Source organism: Corythoichthys intestinalis, chromosome 9, assembly GCF_030265065.1.
Source record: "Corythoichthys intestinalis isolate RoL2023-P3 chromosome 9, ASM3026506v1, whole genome shotgun sequence".
Taxonomy (NCBI): domain Eukaryota; kingdom Metazoa; phylum Chordata; class Actinopteri; order Syngnathiformes; family Syngnathidae; genus Corythoichthys; species Corythoichthys intestinalis.
In genome coordinates this window covers 42548364-42568245 of record NC_080403.1, presented here as the reverse complement: position 1 = coordinate 42568245, position 19882 = coordinate 42548364, and the positions used below count along the sequence as shown (strand labels likewise).

Here is a 19882-nt window from a genome sequence, read left to right as displayed (position 1 = left end):
ACCGTGACCAAAGCCCGATTCGAGTCCATCACCGGCCACTTGTAGCCTATTAAGCTGCAGCATGACAAGACATGCTGCTCGCGTTGAGCCTAGGAGAGAGAAAGTGAGGCTGAACAGACTCTGGTCCGGCGGCTGAATTTATCTTGGGTTTACAACCCACTGTGTATGATAGCAAACGCTAAAATCCATCACCAAAACAGCTCACTGTTTGAGGGCTTGATAACCCCAGGGATGTGGAGGGGGCAGGCATAAGATGTTTAGTTATACTGTTTTGTTGCTTAACAGGCAGGCATAGCACTCTCAGTTGTATTGAAATGTAGCCTACATGGGACAATAGATGGAAATTGTTTGTTTATATTGTGTCACACCACATTACGGTCTGTTAAATATAACTGTCATTGTTAAATTAAATAATTTGAAAATTTATACTGTCATTGCTTGCAAAGGCGGGGGGGGGCTATAATGGTCTCTTGTCCCCGGGCCCTTGCAAGTCTGTTGACAGCCCTGGTTATAACTGCCGTTACAAAAGGGCTGCGCTCATTGGCGTTGCCCTTTTTGGTTTTTAAACATTATTTTCTCCATTGTCCGCTTAAAAAATTCACTAACTTTCACACGTTATACTAGGTTTTATGTTTGCTGTCCCTTTAGCCTCTGCAAATGTAGAATATGCGTATGGTTTGTTCTTGCTGGAAAAGCTACAAACACAAATGATATGGACTCTCTTTCTAACTGTAGAAAATCGAGCCATTTACCGTATGCTCTCATTTTACTGGTATGATCATGTTTTAGCCCTACTGTTTTTTGTCACTCTGATTTGCAGCCTGTTGAAGATGAACAAAAACCTCTGGATGAAATGTACGAGAAAAAACTCAACTGCATTGCTAATCACTCAGTGGACATCAACCGCGAATTGGACTTTGCTAAAAATGGCAACGGTACCACCAGCGGCATTGGAAGCAGTGTTGGAAAGTACATGATTGATGAAGACTACATGTCTTTCATACACAACCCCAACTTGACTGTGTGTGTTCCGATTGCTGTGGGAGAATCGGACTTTGAGAACCTTAACACAGAGGACTTCAGCAGTGAATCGGATGTGGAGAATAGCAAAGATGTAAGTATGACTGACCAATGTGAGATTCGACAGCACTCAGCTATCTTTTTTCTACTGTATTGTTCAATTCCAATTTGTATCAAGGTACAAAGAACAACAAAATAAGAAGAAATGGGGATACATGATTTGTATTAACTTACACATTGATTTTATTGAACAGAATGAATACAATTTACAATTTTAGCAATATTAGTGGAGCAACTAAATCTCTCATATTGACAGTGCTGTTAATAACGGCGTTAGATTATAACGGCGTTTCTAACGACGTTATATTTTTCAGTCGAGAGTAATTTAATTCAATTACTTTTCCCGTCTTTGCCGTTACCATTACTGAGGATGTGAAGGGACGTGTTACTACAATTTCGTTGAATGAAACGCATGTTGTCTGATTTTGTCACAGCTTCCTGGGAGAGAGCAGAGTGGGGAGGAGGGAAAGGGGTTGTGTGACGCCGTTGCAAACGTGATGATGATTGGCTAGGTGGCTCGGAGCGTTCGCATACCATTCATGTTCTCGTTAACATTAGCATTTACTGTGGCGAGCGTCTTCTTAAACTCTTGGGCATTTTTTTGTTTTATACATACAGTTCGTGGCGTTCAAGTGGGTACAATTAATTCAAAATAATGTACTATTTGGCTGACGCTACAATATAATAATAATTAGGTTTTTTTTTTTTTTTTTTTTTTTTTTTACTACCGAAAATAGTCACTTGCCTTAAACTTTCCTTGAATGACATACCCATGAACTTTGTTTGGTGTTTTTTAATCAAAACAACTAGAGCAAAGATAGGAGAGGCAGGAGATCCAGCGCCTCACCTGCATGTTGAACAACAGTCACTCTTATACAGGTGTAAAAAATGTAATGTTTGTTTGAAAATGTATGTTTTGAATGAATGAAAGAATCAGTTAAATTCTATCCGTTAATATAAACCTCTTTAATGTGAAAAATGTTATAGAATGTACAGTGATCCCTCGTTTTTTGCGGTTAATGGAGGCAAGAACTCGCCGCAATAAGTGAAAACCCACGAAGTAGCGCCGTGCCCCGGCCTCCCAAAACAACTTTTTTGTGTGTATGTGTTTTCAATGTATTTATTCAGATTTAGCATTGGAAAGAAATACATACAGGTTTTTTCACCTTTTTTCCCAAAATGTAATTAAAAAACTTTTATGTGTATATATTTTTTAATAAATGGTTTTTAAGCACTATAAATGTAACTTCTAAATACAGTGCCTTGCAAAAGTATTCGGCCCCCTTGAACCTTGCAACCTTTCGCCACATTTCAGGCTTCAAACATAAAGATATAAAATTTTAATTTTTTGTCAAGAATCAACAACAAGTGGGACACAATCGTGAAGTGGAACAAAATTTATTGGATAATTTAAACTTTTTTAACAAATAAAAAACTGAAAAGTGGGGCGTGCAATATTATTCGGCCCCCTTGCGTTAATACTTTTATAACGCAATACACCTTTTGCTCCAATTACAGCTGCAAGTCGCTTGGGGTATGTTTCTATCAGTTTTGCACATCGAGAGACTGACATTCTTGCCCATTCTTCCTTGCAAAACAGCTCGAGCTCAGTGAGGTTGGCTGGAGAGTGTTTGTGAACAGCAGTCTTCAGCTCTTTCCACAGATTCTCGATTGGATTCAGGTCTGGACTTTGACTTGGCCATTCTAACACCTGGATACGTTTATTTTTGAACCATTCCATTGTAGATTTGGCTTTATGTTTTGGATCATTGTCCTGTTGGAAGATAAATCTCCGTCCCAGTCTCAGGTCTTGTGCAGATACCAACAGGTTTTCTTCCAGAATTTGGCTGCATCCATCTTCCCGTCAATTTTAACCATCTTCCCTGTCCCTGCTGAAGAAAAGCAGGCCCAAACCATGATGCTGCCACCACCATGTTTGACAGTGGGGATGGTGTGTTCAGGGTGATGAGCTGTGTTGCTTTTACGCCAAACATATCGTTTTGCATTGTAGCCAAAAAGTTCAATTTTGGTTTCATCTGACCAGAGCACCTTCTTCCACATGTTTGGTGTGTCTCCCAGGTGGCTTGTGGCAAACTTTAAACGAGACTTTTTATGGATATCTTTGAGAAATGGCTTTCTTCTTGCCACTCTTCCATAAAGGCCAGATTTGTGCAGTGTACGACTGATTGTTGTCCTATGGACAGACTCTCCCACCTCAGCTGCAGATCTCTGCAGTTCATCCAGAGTGATCATGGGCCTCTTGGCTGCATCTCTGATCAGTTTTCTCCTTGTTTGAGAAGAAAGTTTGGAAGGACGGCCGGGTCTTGGTAGATTTGCAGTGGTCTGATGCTCCTTCCATTTCAATATGATGGCTAGCAAAGTGCTCCTTGAGATGTTTAAAGCTTGGGAAATCTTTTTGTATCCAAATCCGGCTTTAAACTTCTCCACAACAGTATCTCGGACCTGCCTGGTGTGTTCCTTGGTTTTGATAATGCTCTCTGCACTTTAAACAGAACCCTGAGACTATCACAGAGCAGGTGCATTTATATGGAGACTTGATTACACACAGGTGGATTCTATTTATCATCATTGGTCATTTAGGACAACATTGGATCATTCAGAGATCCTCACTGAACTTCTGGAGTGAGTTTGCTGCACTGAAAGTAAAGGGGCCGAATAATATTGCACGCCCCACTTTTCAGTTTTTTATTTGTTAAAAAAGTTTAAATTATCCAATAAATGTTGTTCCACTTCACGATTGTGTCCCACTTGTTGTTGATTCTTGACAAAAAAATAAAATTTCATATCTTTATGTTTGAAGCCTGAAATGTGGAGAAAGGCTGCAAGATTCAACGGGGCCGAATGCTTTTGCAAGGCACTGTATATTACTGTCCTACCGAATTATTTTTAAACAAAAATAAATTAGAAAAATGCTTGTTTTTATTAAATGCTTCATTGACTGAGTCAACTAAAATACGCTCAAACTGCTCACTTGCACACAATTAGTTGCCACAGCAACAGTTTAACAAGTTAAACGATGATTGACGCATGCGGAACTTTGAAGTTTCGGCTTCCAAGAGTCTCTGACAAGATCAAAACCTTAATGTCTGTCAATCATCGTTAACGTTTATAAGCAACTCCAGTGCACCACCTGACCGAGAAAAGCGGCAGGAGCGAGAGAGAGAGACTACTTAATTGGATCAGGACAGCTCTATAAAGTACTGCATCTATTTATTTATTTATATTTTTATTTCGAAAAAAAAATAATCCAATGAGGTAAGTGAGTTACTTACTCAATTACTGTTTGGGAGAAGTAATTTGTATCTGTAACTTTAATGACTTTTTTAAAGTAAGATTAAAAACACTGCATATTAGTGGACCAACTAAATTTCTCAAACTAGATGAGTATAAAAATGGTTAAACACTATTAAGGACTGTTCAACACCTGGATTCATAGCGGTGCAATATATGATTGGGGTTTTTGATCGTTGTCTACAAAACAGTAACAGTAATTCAAAGACAATTGTGTTCAGGTGAATTTCCGGGAAATAGCTTAAATTTAACCCTTCCGTCTGATGTTTTTAGCATATCTTTATTAAGCCAAGATCCAAGTAGCTCACCTGATAATCATTGTAAAAACATGAAATGTGTTCAGTAATAAAGTTACAGTTGAGTGTAACAGATAACTGCTTGTTTTATGACATTTACCTCAAACTGCACAAAGTATGTGTTTCTCTTGACGTGGTTTATAGTTGGAAAAGAGATAACACTGCGCTCTATTATCCACCTGTACCAGGTTTATGTTCCACTACGCGCCCTTATACAGTAACTCTCGCTGCACCGTAAGGCAGCCACAGGGAGTGTCCGCACGTAAAACCACAACCACCAATCAGAAAAGCAATGACTCCTTCTGATATTTGGGGAGACAACGCAATGAAAGCCAGTGTAGGAGTTCAGATTGTGAAGTGCAGTATCACTTGCTCATGAATTGAATTAACTTAGTTTTCAGGTGCACAAATGTGTTTAGACTTTCATGTTAGTAGTGTGGGAGTTCTGAATTCAATTGGATTTATGATCAGAGCCATTCAGAGAGAAAATAATTTACGTATGTTACATAACGCAACCAATTCAAACAAAAATCTGTTCATCCCTGCGGAATATTATTTATGAATGTATAACAACAAGAATATGTTTCATTGCTTCCTTTTGATTACATGCTAAAAGCTGCAGGCTAAAGAGTCACGGCGAGGATGAATCACTCTCGTATGCATTACTATTACACTTACAGCATCGTAGTAATAAATCAAGTGATTCATACAAACACATATCGGCCTTATTAAAATGACAGGGCGCTCAACCTGCATAAGTGTCTGTCAATGGGCTTTTCTCCTAGCTGGATGACACCAGTTCATCTGAGGGCAGCACAATAGATATTAAGCCTGACGTGGAGGAGGTGGCAGTCGTGGAGGTTGTAGAGGAGTACCTTGACCCAGATGCCTGCTGGACAGATGGTACGTAGTAGGAATACCATCAGCAAGATTGATTGCCCGTTTCAATAACACACATTGCATCGTTCACCAACATATTTGTCATCCAGAATGTGTGGCAAAATACAAGTGCTGTGATGTTCCCATCACTCACGGCTGGGGGAAGCACTGGTGGTTCCTGAGGAAGACCTGCTATCTGATAGTGGAGCACAACTGGTTTGAAACACTCATCATCTTCATGATCTTACTTAGCAGTGGAGCCCTGGTAAGATACAGTACTAATGCCACTTATTTATTACATTTAAACATAATTTTATTAGTGAACAGTGGTATGAAAAAGTATCTGTACCTTTTGGAATTTGTCACATTTCTGCATAAAATCACCATCAAATTTGATTTGTCAAACTCACACAGATGAAAAAACAGTGTCTGCTTTACCTAAAACCACCCAAACATTTATAGGCAGAGGCGTAGCAAGGGGCCCCAGGCAACAAGCAACATGGGGCCCTTCGAGCGTGTGCAAGTTAGGGGGACAGTTGGACTTGGAGCGATAGCATATTTAATAAAAGTATAATAATACCTTGGTCTCGTAGAGCGCTTTTTAGGACACTCAAAGTGCCCGGCTTCGACTACATTAGGACATAAAACTACAGTAACATAGTACACTCACCACTGTCTTGCTTCCTTTTCTCCTCTTCTGCTTTTTTTCCCTTTCTTTTGTCGCTTCCAGAAGGATAACTTCTCTTCATTTTGGATATACACCAATTTAAAAAAAAAAAGCCATATCGCCGCTCACTCTCACTCTGAGTCACGTGGGGGGGGGGTGTAGAGGGAGTGAAGGGGCCCCTTCAGGGAACTCAGACACCAGGCTTTAACTGGCATGCAGTAAAGCTGCGTGCGCTAAATCTGTTGGCCCTCTGGGGGCCCCTGATAGCTGGGGGCCCTAGGCAATTGCCTGGTTTGCCTTATGGAACGCGATGCCTCTGTTTATAGGTTTTCATGTTTAAATGAGGATATGCAAACAGTGACAGGGGGGGGGGGGGATAAGTACTGTAAGTGAATAATCACATTTAATATTTTGTGCCTCACCCCCTTTGGCAGCAATAACTTCAGCCGCTTCCTGTAGCTGCAGATCAGTCTGGCACATCCATCAGGACTAATCTTGGCCCATTCTTCTCTATAAAACTGCTGTAGTTCAGTCAGATTCCTGGAATGTCTGGCATGAATCGCTGTCTTTAGGTCATGCCACAGCATCTTCATGGGGTTCAAGTCTGGACTTTGACTTGGCCACTCCAGAACTCGTATTTTGTTCTTCTGAAACCATTCTGAAGTTGATTTACTTCTGTGTTTTGGATCATTGTCTTGTTGAGCATCCATCCTCTTTCTAGCTTCAACTGTCTGACGGATGGCGTCGGGTTTTCCTGCAAAACATCTGGATAAACTTTTGAATTCATTCTTCCATTAATGATTGCAAGTTGTCCAGGCCCTGATGCAGCAAAAAAAAGCCCCAAATCATGATGCTTCCACCACCATGCTTCACAGTGGGGATGAGGTGTTGATGTTGGTGAGCTGTTCCATTTTTCCTCCACACGTGACGTTGTGTGTTACTCCCAAACAATTCAACTTTGGTTTCATCAGTCCACAAAATATTTTGCCAAAACTTCTTTGGAGTGTCAGAGTGTCTTTTTGTGAACATTAAACGAGCAACAACGTTTATTTTAGACAGCAGTGGCTTCCTCTGTGGAATCCTATGAACACCATTCTTGGCCATAGTTTTACATATAGTTGATGTGAGATGATATATTGGATTGGATGATATATTGTACTATTGCCAGTGATTTCGGTAAGTCTTTAGCAGACGCTCTAGGGTTCATTTTTACCTCTCTGAGTATTCTGCGCTGAACTTTTGGCGTCATCTTTGGTGGACGGCCACTCCTTGTGAGAGAAGCAACAGTGCCAAACTCTCTCCATTTGTAGAAAACTTCTCTGACTGTCGATTGATGAATATCCAGACTTTTAGAGATGGTTTTGTATCCTTTCCCAGCTTTATACAAATCAACAATCATTGATCGCAGGTCTTCAGACAGCTATTTTGACCAAGCCATGATGCACATCAGACAATGCTTCTCATCAAGACATTTCATACCAGGTGTGTGTTTTATAGTGGGCATCGGTGCTTTATACCACTCATCAGTGATTGAGCACACACATGAATTAAAATGTTTAGTTAAAATTGGTTTCAATTGCTCTTTAAGTCTCCTCAGGCAGAGGGTTCACTTATTTTTTCCCCCTTCTGTCATTGTTTGCATGCTATCCTCATTTAAATACGAAAACCTATAAATGTTTGGGTGGTTTTAGTTAAAACAGACACTGTATTTTCATCTGTGTGATATTGACAAACATCAGATCCCATTTGATGGTGATTTTATACAGAAATGTGACAAATTCCAAAAGGTTCAGATACTTTTTCATACCACTGTACTTTGAACTGTCAGCTTTCTAAAACACACCTGTTGGGTGGAGTCGATTGCGCTCATTAGATTAAAGGAAAATTATCCTTGTTCTGCTTTTCTATTGCAGCTATTTGTTATACAGTATTATTGTTGCTAATGGAAGGTCAAGCGCTTTAATGCACCAACCTTTCATCCGACAAAAATTCAGCTTAGCTTTGCAGCTTTCTTGAGCGATGAGGCCTTCGGCCAAATGAAAACACTTGCGGTAGATTGTTCAATCGCAGTGCTCAAGTAATGGTGAAAAGTTGGGTCTCCTTCATTTTTCTCCATGAAATCTAACAATCTCACAGTAGGAATGTAAATTCATTCCCAAGGCTGTTTAAGCCTCTCATACATGAAATATAATCAGCTCAACCAGGATTTTTTTTAAGGCTATGGTAACTGTTCAGCCATGAAAACTCTCTTTTTTTAATAACACTCTAATGGCTGAAGCGTATAAATTTGTATTATTTTATCTGCTATAATGGAACTACTGTGACATGCTGTTGTCACCCACTGTCTGTTTGGACTTGAGCTGAAAAATGTTTTGACAGGAAATCTAATAAGAGAAGTTATTTGTATCCAAATATTGATTGATTCCTATTTTCTGGTTAAGAATGTAATGGTATTGCAATGTAATGTATGTAAGAGAAAATGACATGGAAACTACACAGTATGTATTGTATAAGGCCAACCTATCAGAGGCGCGCCATGACTTGAGTTTGCTTAAAGTCCAAACATTTTCTCCAAAGGACACAAGGGCCAACTGGAAACCCTTTCACTTTTATTTGTAAAACAGAGGATCAGAGTCGGGTAAAAAAAAAAAGATCAGGTTTTTTGAATTAATTTTTAAAATATTGACTCACTGGCTGCCATTGATGGCAATAGTCGACCAATCCATTTTGACTGGTAGGGTTGGCAGTGATCATTTGATCGCTGCCAGCCTTCCTAGTTGAAAAAGTTTTGATGTCTATAACTGATAATGGCTGTGAATGACTTAAAGGCTAAAGGCAACAAAATAATAAGCAACGATATACTGTATATGTGTGTGTGTATATACTAGTCCTTCTCAAAAAATCAGCATATTGTGATAAAGTTCATTATTTTCCGTAATGTACTGATAAACATTAGGCTTTCATTAGACATTTTAGATTCATTACACACAACTGAAGTAATGCAAGCCTTTTATTGTTTTAGTATTGATGATTTTGGCAAAAAAGTCAAGAAAAACCAAAAATCCTTATCTAAAAAAAATAGCATATTTTATCCGACCAATACAAAAAAGTGTTGTTTTTTTTAATACAAAAAAAGTCAACCTTCAATTAATCATATCAGTTATGCACTCAATACTTGGTCAGGAATCCTTTTGCAGAAATGACTGCTTCAGTGCGGTGTGGCATGGAGGCAATCAGCCTGTGGCACTGCTGAGGTGTTATGGAGGCCCAGGATGCTTCGATAGCGGCCTTAAGCTCATCCACAGTGTTGGGTCTGGTATCTCTCAACTTCCTCTTCACAATATCCCACAGATTCTGTGGGGTTCAGGTCAGGAGAGTTTGCAGGCCAATGGAGCACAGTAACGCCATGGTCAGTAAACCATTTACCAGTAGTTTTGGCATTGTAAGCAGGTGCCAGGTCGTGCTGAAAAATGAAATCTTCATCTCCATAAAGCTTTTCAGTAGATGGAAGCATGAAGTGCTCCAAAATCTCCTGATAGCTAGTTGCATTGACCCTGCCCTTGATAAAACACAGTAGACAAACACCAGCAGGTGACATGGCACCCCAGACCATCACTGACTTTGGGTACACTGGACTTCAGACATTTTGGCATTTCCTTCATCCCAGTCTTCCTCCAAACTCTGGCACCTTGATTTCCGAATGACATGCAAAATTTGCTTTCATCTGAAAAAAGTACTTTGGAGCACTGAACGACAGTCCAGTGCTGCTTCTCTGTAGCCCAGGTCAGGCGCTTCTGCCGCTGTTTCAGGATCAAATGTGGCTTGACCTGGGGAATGCGGCACCTGTAGCCCATTTCCAGCACACGCCTGTGCACGGTGGCTCTGGATGTTTCTGCAGGTCCCCCAAGGTCTGGAATCGGCCCTTCTCCACAATCTTTCTCAGGGTGCGGTCACCTCTTCTGGTTGTGCAGCGTTTCCTGCCACACTTTTTTATCCTACAGACTTCCCATTGAGGTGCCTTGATACAGCACTCTGGGAACAGCCTATTCGCTCAGAAATTTCTTTCTGTGTCTTAGCCTCTTGCTTGAGGGTGTCAGTGATGGCTTCTGGACAGCAGCTTGAGTAATGAACCAGGCTGGGAGTTTTTAAAAGCCTTAGGAATCTTTTGCAGGGGTTTTGAGTTAATTCGTTGATTCAGATGATTAGGTTAGTAGCTTCTTTAGAGTACCTTTTTGTGATATGCTGATTGTTTTGAGATAGGGATTTTTGGTTTTTCTTGACTTTTTTTGCCAAAATCATCAATATTAAAACAATAAAAGGCTTGAACTACTTCAGTTGTTTGTAATGAATCTAAAATATATGAAAGTCTAATGTTTATCAGTACATTACAGAAAATAATGAACTTTATCACAATATGCAATAATTTTTTTGAGAAGGACCAGTATATGTAATATATTTACATGTATTTTTATACTCATTCAATGCTGAAACAAATTGCAGGACAAAGAGAAAAAATGTCCAGTGACAGCAAGAAAGACAAGGAAATCACAACCAAGATTCCTCAATTTATGACATGGGATTATTTTTTTTACATGCTGTGCTTAAATTTATCTTTGTAAAACAAAATACTGCATTTCTACACAGTTTTCTACATTGATTGCAAAATGTTTCAGGTTTTTACCCGTAACTGTTAAGTGACTAGCTCCATCTAGTGTTAAAGCTAAGTCGTACAACACTGTAGGCTTAATTTAAGATTGTTGTTTGAGCCCTATTCAATTATATTTTCATTTTATTGCTGTGTTTTATTATGTCTGAGGCTTTTTTTTTTTTTTTTTTTTCAAACCATTTTGACTCGGGGAGGTTGGCAGCGAATGATCACTGCTAACCCTCCCAATTCCACTGGATTGGACATCTATCACATTAATGGCAGGCAATGAATTAAACTGTTGACATGACCCAAACAACTGAACCTCTTTTTTATTTATTTTTCAATATAAAATTCTGTGAATGTTGATAAAGTTCACTATTCATATACCCGATTATGTGCCACTCCGTAGGCCTTTGAGGACGTCTACATTGAGCAGAGGAAGACTATCCGAATTATTCTGGAGTATGCTGATCGCGTTTTCACGTACATCTTCATTTTGGAGATGTTGCTCAAGTGGGTGGCTTACGGGTTCGTCAAGTACTTCACTAACGCCTGGTGCTGGTTGGACTTCTTCATTGTGGATGTGAGTATATATACTATATGTTTTACTTGCAGAAATCAACATTGTACACTGGCAAGGGATTCGGCCTGACTACTAATATTGACATCAATAGCAAATGGAAGCTGCAAGGGCAATACTCGGGAGTCATGACTAAATTTTAAAATCTATAAATCTTTGCCAATTTTGGGGGGATTGTTGAATGTTCTAAAAATATTTTGACTCAGTCTGTGTCCCCTGACTCACATTGTAAGTACAGTTTTTTTTTTTTTTTAAATTGTATTTTATTTTTAAAATTGTATTTATTTTGGGTTGGTTTTTTTTGTAATATATATATAACTATAAAGCACACTTAAAATTCTTTGTTTTTCCCCAAAATTGACAGTTATGTATGATCAAACCCTATTTGTTAGAGCATTACGGTATTACAGTGGGGAGAACAAGTATTTGATACACTGCCAATGGGTTTTCCCATTGTCAGTGTCTCCCCACTGTATATTGCTCCATTAAAGTGCTCAGGACAGACATTCATCATCCATCAAACACATAAATAAAACAATAAAACAAATGAGTAAATGATTAAATAAAATAATAATTACAATACTAACAGAAAAAGAGTAAATGCAGTACATTGATGCACTTATGCACTTGTGCCTTATGATCCAGTGTGCTTTACGTGTGAAAAAAAAATACACTAATAGTTGTGCGCCTTATAGTCTAAGTACCGTATTTTTCGGACTATACGTTGCACCTGAGTATAAGTCGCACCAGGCGAAAAATGTGCAATGAAAAGGAAAAAAACATACTGTATTGTTTTGTGTGATCACATTTGTGACGATGCCGGTGCATATATGCATAACGATAACAAATTACAGCCTGTTTTTTGTAACGAATTCTCCCAGTTAAACAAGACTGTAAGATGGATATTCAATAAACATTTCTATCTTTTATATTTGCTTGTCTGTTCTAACAGGCTGACAGTGGATTTGACATTTATTTTAATCTCCTCGAGTTGGCAGAAAAAAAAAACGCAAGTTTTCTCAATGTTTAAATAGTCTGCATATTTTTATGATCATTATAAATGCAGTTACGTAACGAAATAACGCTGGAAACGTGTGTTAAATATATTTCTCGTATGAGACCAAAGCGCCACATTCGTTTACATTCAGCAAAGCCGACACAGGTTTCAGTATAGCATTTTCAACAATCAGTTTGAATCCTTTCCATATCCCACTCCTACCGCAGTTGTTTGCTTTTCAATTCCCTGTCTTTAGTTTGTTTTTTACTCCTGTAGCTGCTCCATATCGAAAAGGAAATACCAGGATGCTCACGGAGGGGAAGATTGAAAAGAGAGCGGGGCCACTGCGTTCACGTGCGCAGGCATTCACAGTGCCTTCTCTGTTTTATCCAATTTTTAAAAAAAAAATTAAATTTAACATCCATACATCGTTTTAGTATAAATACTGTATATTTATTTTTTTAAAAAGTTAGCGAGAGAAAAATCGGCCCGACCCGACCGTAAATAATCTCACATATGTCGCTCCAGAGTATAAAACTCTGCCAAACTATGAAAAAAACCCTGCAACTTATAGTCCGAAAAATACGGTGTCAACACAACATTTGCACCATGCCAATAATGTGCGCTACAGTACAGCAGGATTGACCAGTTGACAGTTATTCTTACATATAAGTGCTTGACAAGCATCATTCATCAGTAAGGTATTTGAACTTGACTCGATCAGTACAAAACATACTTTTCAAGGGCCTTATCCCAGGCCTTGTAATGCTAATATTTTCAAGGAACTACAGTCAAAAACTCAAACAAGCAACCCAGCAGAAAGTGGCAATAGCACACATCAAAGGTAAGTCTCATGAAATATTTTGTTGTTTAGTATTTATACAATTAACTCATCAGCTGCCATTGATAGCGATAGATACTTAATTCAATTTACCTGGGTGGGCTGGCAGTAGAGTTGTCCGATATTAATGGGTACCCTTTATTATTGGCCAATATAAACATTTTAAAATGTTATCGGATAATATTGATAAGTTTTACTTCATCTGTTTGGGGGGAATACAGTATGCATGTTGCCTCCAAAGGGAATGTAGACACCTGCTAATCGTTTTCGGGGATGGTCACAGCTTAGCACCGCGGTTACGCTTATTGTTTATTAGATGTCTCCAAACTAAGATGGTAGGATTTGTTATGTGGGCAGATAATTTGCGTTCATAAAACAAAAATGAAATGAACAATTAATGATTGAAAAATAATGACTTATAAACTCATTTTATATATATATATATATATATCAGGGGTCGCGTTAACCGAATATTTTCCGTCGTTGACCAATTTTTTAAAACGGTGACGGAAAAAACTGAAGCCCATCCGTCATTTTGACCGGTTGCAATTCACACCCCAGACCACAGGCTGGCGAATGAGCGTATTAATTAGCTATTGTCTCTCTTGATGCATGACGTCGTTGGCCTTACTTTGAAACAACTGAGTGTCCGAAGTTTCTTCAAAAAGCCCCAAAACGACGATGGTGTTGATAAAAGAGGTGAAAAAACAGGGACTGCACAAGCGGGCACGCAATTCAAGTCCATGCGCACCAGGAGGAAAGTGTGAGACTACGTTCAGGCCACAGCAGGTGAACTGTTGATTTCATTGTTCCATATGCTACATATGGTAGGCTACCTACCTAATGGGGACCACTGTCAGCTGTTTTTGTCACTGCGGAGAAAAAGTTACATATTCATCTGCTTGATGTGTGATGGCACGGTGTGGATTCTCTGTTTAGCTTGTTCGGACAGAATATTAATTTAAAATGAATGAAAACTAAATACTGTTGAATATGTTGAAGCGGTATGCAATGTTAAGAGTCTTGTTAGCTGTAGGCGCACTATCCTATTCCCCTCACTATCCACTCGCGGGGGCCTGCGCTTGTCAGTGACGATTCTTATTCTCGCTATATGATTATACAACTTTAACATTTGTTAATAATACGCTCTGTGTGTAGTATCATCCATCGCTTGTCCTTTTTAAATGGGCACTTATAAGCGAACGCAAGAAGTAACAACGGGATCATTTTTAAACAGGCATTTCACGGGAGAGCATTTCGACTCTTCGGCCAATCATATAGCGAGAGCGAGTGGATAGTGAGGGGACCGCGCGCGGCTCTTAAGTGTCTCTGTCACGTGACTGTCGTAGCCGGTGTAGGCGCTTGAACCTACACCGGTAACGCGCTCGGCCAAATGGACACACAAGTACGGAAGGTGAATTATGCCAAACAAAGGGTCACCACAATGTCATTATCATCATTTAAAAAATTTAAGTGACGGGTAAAAATAGATTATGACCGGATTTTTATGACCCTGTCAGTCAAAATGACAGACAACGAAAAAGTCTAGCGCAACCTCTGATATATATATATATACGCAGTATTTATTCAGGATTTAGTGTAGGTTTTCGGGCTGTGGAACGAATTATTGGAATTATAATGTATTCTTATGGGAAAATCCTTCTCAACATACGACCATTTTGACTTACAAATTACGTCCTGGAACGAATTAACTTTGTATGTAGAGGTACCACTGTATTGTTATCAGTTTGATAATGGTATCAGATTTTTAGAGATGGACAATATCGGGATAGCGGTTAAAAAGTCATTATCATACAACTCTAGCTGGCAGTGATCAATCACGCCTGGCCCTCCCAGTTCAAATGTGTTGGACATTTATCGCCATCAATGGCAGCCAATGAGTCAATAACATATCATTGTGTAATTTTTCCCCCAAGACAGTGAACATTGCTGAAAGGGTCCTAATGTTTTCGATTTGCCAAATTCAGTTTAAGAAATGGGCATTATACATACCGTAATTTTTGCACTATAAGGCGCACCTGATTATAAGCCGCAATCCACCAAATTTGAAACGAAAACGACATTTGTTCATAGATAAGCACTAGTATATAAGCCACAGCTGTCCTCACTGTATTATGAGATACACCACAAGATATTAACCGGTAACACTTTATTTGACAGCGGCATCATAAGACCAAATGAACCACCATGAAGCTTTGAACCATTTGGCTGCAAAGTTTCATTGCTTCAAGAAGCTTGATTTGGCCAGCACTGCTCCCTTGGAGGGGACAGTCAACCTCTGCTGCCACCTGCTGTCAACACTGTTGTTGTCCTACATGCCTCCTAGCATGCATTGCAGCGCTACAGATGTCAACAACAATCAAAATTCATAGTCTTTGCTAATAATTTCTTCAGTTACTGTTCCAGTTGTTTCATTAATTGCGAGTCATGGTATATGGTAACACTTTATTTGACAGTGGCGCCATAAGACTGTCATTAGACAATCATAATTATGACATGACACTGTCATGAGCATTAATAAATGCTTATAACCAGAGGTGCACATAATTTTTTCGCCCAGGTTCTCAGAGGAGGACCTGGAGATGTGACTTGGTCCTCATTGAGCTTGAGAGCCGACCCGCCTGATGCGATAAATTTATGACAAGCTTTACTTAGAGCCAATTCACTTTAATTAATTATATTAACAATTAATGCTTGATTAACATCAACTGGCACAACAAAATTGGCATTACTTTAAAGTGAAATGTAAAGAAATAAACATAAAAGCACCAATTCAAAATAAAGGGCATTATGCGGCTCCCACATTAACGCCAAGCCTTTTTAAAAGTGGGATGTCCTCCTCATAAGACCTCATTGAACGTGCATGTTTAGCTTTGTAAAATGCGAGCAAAAACACGTTTGTCAGTGCATGTCGCTGTTCATTACCTTTATTCCGCGACTTGTCCATAGGGCGAGTGGGGTCATCGATAGTTTGCTTAATTGCCACATGCTCTCTGTTTTTTTCGTGGTTTTCAAAGTTTGGATGGCTGAAATTCTATGACCCCACATAAAATGCGCTGCTCTTATCGGCGACATTGGGATTCTCACGGCACATTTTGTACCGCATTTCCGTGCGAGCATCATTTGCTTCTAGCCACGGTACCTCCTGTGGCCACTTTTCAGCAAAAGTCCTTTTCGTCGGTAGCTCCGGTGACGTCTCTGTCGTCTGTCTGTCTTTTGACGGGGGTGGGGGAACACGGAAGTAATTACTCAGTGTGGCCTGCCTCTTCGACATTTTGAGAAGTTATTTTCTCGTGTCCGCCGCAAATACAGTGGTCAGCCATCGGTACGCAAAAGCGTATGGAAGCCGTTGAGGGCCAGCGCGTTTGTCTACGTCAGTACTTCTCAAATGGTGGGGCGCGCCCCCCCAGGGGGACGCAGAGCGATGCCAGGGGGGGCGCGAGTGACCTCGGGGAACATGCTTTTTTTTTTTTTTGCCGTACTAGAATAAAGTGTACTTGCACATCCACTCCGTGGGTGGCAGTGGCGCTCTCATTTTCAAAGTGCGTGCAGTATTTTTAAAGTAAGCAAGAGCACACGGAAGAGACTCATGCAGAGCTGGACTCACGCAGCGACCCACTGTCTTCTCCGGTCCTCACGTGTCCGGCCGAGAAGTGCCGTTTTCGGCTTGGGATCGTCACGACCACCGCCCTCACCTACGGTTCTCCCTCGGCCGCCGAGAATGCGCTTTTTTCGGGCCGTTTGCCTTTGACTTTTAATATAGTGGGAAATGAGGAAAGACCACTGTTTACTGAGTCTAAAAATGATTATAGCGGAGAAGCCAAATCAGTTAAGACGCCACTTAAAGACATTAGACCTCAATCTCATTGATAAGCCGCTTGATTGTTTTTCAGCAAAAATGTGCCGAATATTGCCAATTGTCACAATCGTCCCGCTTTGTCAGTGTTATATCAGTAAACCAGTGTGCACTGTGGTGAATCAGCGAAAATAAAAACTTTCCTTCTGTCCAAAGACTTTTTTCCCCCCTTCTATTCAGTTTTGTTTTTTTCGGTCAAATTTTTTGGCATGTTGTCCTGAAGAGTAAATGTTTCTAATCAATTTGAATTTGTTATTATTTACTGATTTTATTACATTTTATTTTTCAGTATCAAATGGTCAAAAATGTACCTTGAGTGTATTTTTACAGTTTGGATGTGACTTTTTTTTTTTTTTTTTTTTTAACTTCAGACAAATTGATGCGCGTTAAGTCTTTTCTGTTACAAGCAACACAATGTTAAAAAAAGTTATACTTTATTATAAGTTGATCTATGTTACTTTTTTTCTTTAATAGAAAAAAAAGGACACAATGTTAGGCTGAGGCGTACTTATAATGGTAATATAGACGAATGATACTATTTACAGTGGCGGCAGAGAGTTGGGGGGGGGCGCGAAACATTTACGTCTTCCTTGGGGGGGCGTAACAGAAAATAATTGAGAAGCACTGGTCTACGTCCAGTACGCATGCGCGCATGCGGACCACTTATGTGCACCCCTGCTTTATAACAGATGTCATTTAGTGTTATCTATCCAGCAAATTATCTCACTTTTGAATGGATGTAAAAGATCCGAGCTGGACATGAAAGGAGTTAGTAGCATAATTAGCCGGATGATACTTAATGACATCTGTCATAAGTATTCAGTAATGCCCATGATAGAGTCATGTCATAATTATGACGGTCATATGACACTGCTGTCAAATAAAGTGTTACCTGTTAACCCAAATAAATCAATAAATAAGCTGCACTGGACTATAAGCTGCAGGATTCAAAATGTAGCGGCTTATAGTCCGAAAATTACAGTAATTCCTTTATTTCTTAAAGTTAAAAATAAGTGAAAAATGCAAACAAATCCAAGGTGCTGTGGAGCAGTTGTTTGAGTTTTATTTAGGACCTTTTTTGTCTTACTCTTTCGAATGTCAAGTCATTTCAAAACACTGTGAATTGAGTTATCATAAGTATCCATCTTCTCACTTAATGCAATTCTCTGCTCTAATGTTTTTTCTTCACAGCTGATGCCTCTACTGTATGCACTTTAAGTTAAGCATCACAGAGGGTCTTGTTTCAGGGTCCATGGTAAGACTTGTGTTTTGTGCTGGGACTCTCACAGGTTCTTCTTCTGTTCACACCCTGAAAGTCCTCAATCTTCGGCGTTCTTCTCTGTCTTCTTTTAAGTACAAGTCCTCTGGTGTAGAAAGTTGTCCATATGGTATTGTGTCCTATTGTTTGAGTGTCTGTGAAAACATCCCTTCTCAGATTTTTTTTTCCTTTCGTTGGACTCTTTTTATCTTTTCTCCCTCTCACTGTGCCAACCACAAGTTTCTTTCCAGGTGTGCTGTCGAGCTGGTCGTGGCTCGATTGGCTTGCCAAACCGCTCCAAAAACCGACAGAAGTAAACAAGAAAATAATGAAGAAGGCATCTTGTGTCATATGCGATTCATTGAACAAATGTTATCTAGTAGCTCCAGTTCTTGTGTTCATCTGTTTTGATATTTCCACTATCCTTCCACCATGAGTAAGGCCCGACCTTCTCTCTTTGTCCCCTCTAACCATGTGGGTCCTCTCTTCCTTTGCTTCTGTCCCCTGTCTGTCCCTCTGTCCCTATCTGTGTAGGTGTCTATAGTCAGCCTTATAGCTAATGCTTTGGGCTTCTCCGATCTTGGCCCAATTAAGTCACTCAGGACACTGAGGGCTTTGCGACCCCTCAGGGCCCTGTCACGTTTTGAAGGGATGAGGGTAAGGCCCAAGATACCAGGCAGCTGGTGCTTCTGCATGCCAAAAGAGGAAAAGTCCAGTAAATCTAATTGATCAACCATTTTGCATGGATGCAGATCATCTCAAATGGTCTGTAAACATCATTATAGGATGAAAAGGATCCTCCGACTTGGCTTGTGCATGAACTTGGTTGCTGCTCCCCCAAATAATACATAACAGTTTCCAGTGAATTCTTTTGATAGCTCTTCTGAGCCTGATTCAGTGATAAAGGGGAGGGGTTCACATTATTATTGATCACAAAGAGAAATCAAATGTGTTAGGCTCAGAAGCTTCTGCCTGTCGCTGCGTCACAAAATGTGCTGTTCACTGATCTTATAGCAGTTTGGCTTTGGTATTGTCACACTGGAAGACCACCAAACTTCTGGTTGCATATGCTCCCCTCCCCCACGCATCCTTGCTCGCCACCCATCTATTGGGTATTCATATGGAAGCATCATCTCATGTTTGGCAAACCCTCAATGTGTTGATCTGTGTGCCTTTTGATTTGTTTTTTTGTTTTTTTCTTCTTCATATTTTAGCTTATATAATGTAATTTAGAAGCAGTTGTAGGGAAAGGACCAAAGGGAAATTATGAGAACAAAGTTGTTAATGGAAGTTTTAAGGTAACAGGAATGAAGTTGTAACATTAGGAAGAATGCAGTAGAATATTACAACAATAAAGTTGTAATATTACATGAAAAACAATGAACGTTACAAGAACGAAGTTGTTTTGGTCAAAAGACCTAACATTCATTTATTATTACATTTCTGT

At 39.7% G+C, this 19882-nt stretch overlaps 1 protein-coding gene across 3 annotated transcripts in view; it reads left to right on the top strand.

Moving 5' to 3' along the window:
• LOC130921347 (sodium channel protein type 8 subunit alpha-like) overlaps positions 1–19882 on the top strand; it is a 120911-nt gene that overhangs the window by 82815 nt on the left and 18214 nt on the right. For all 3 annotated transcript variants that reach the window (XM_057845109.1, XM_057845110.1, XM_057845111.1), the window contains 5 exons: positions 821–1114; positions 5474–5591; positions 5678–5832; positions 11292–11465; positions 18970–19092. In XM_057845109.1, coding sequence (XP_057701092.1) covers positions 821–1114; positions 5474–5591; positions 5678–5832; positions 11292–11465; positions 18970–19092 — 864 coding nt within the window. The remainder of the gene's footprint in view (positions 1–820; positions 1115–5473; positions 5592–5677; positions 5833–11291; positions 11466–18969; positions 19093–19882) is intronic.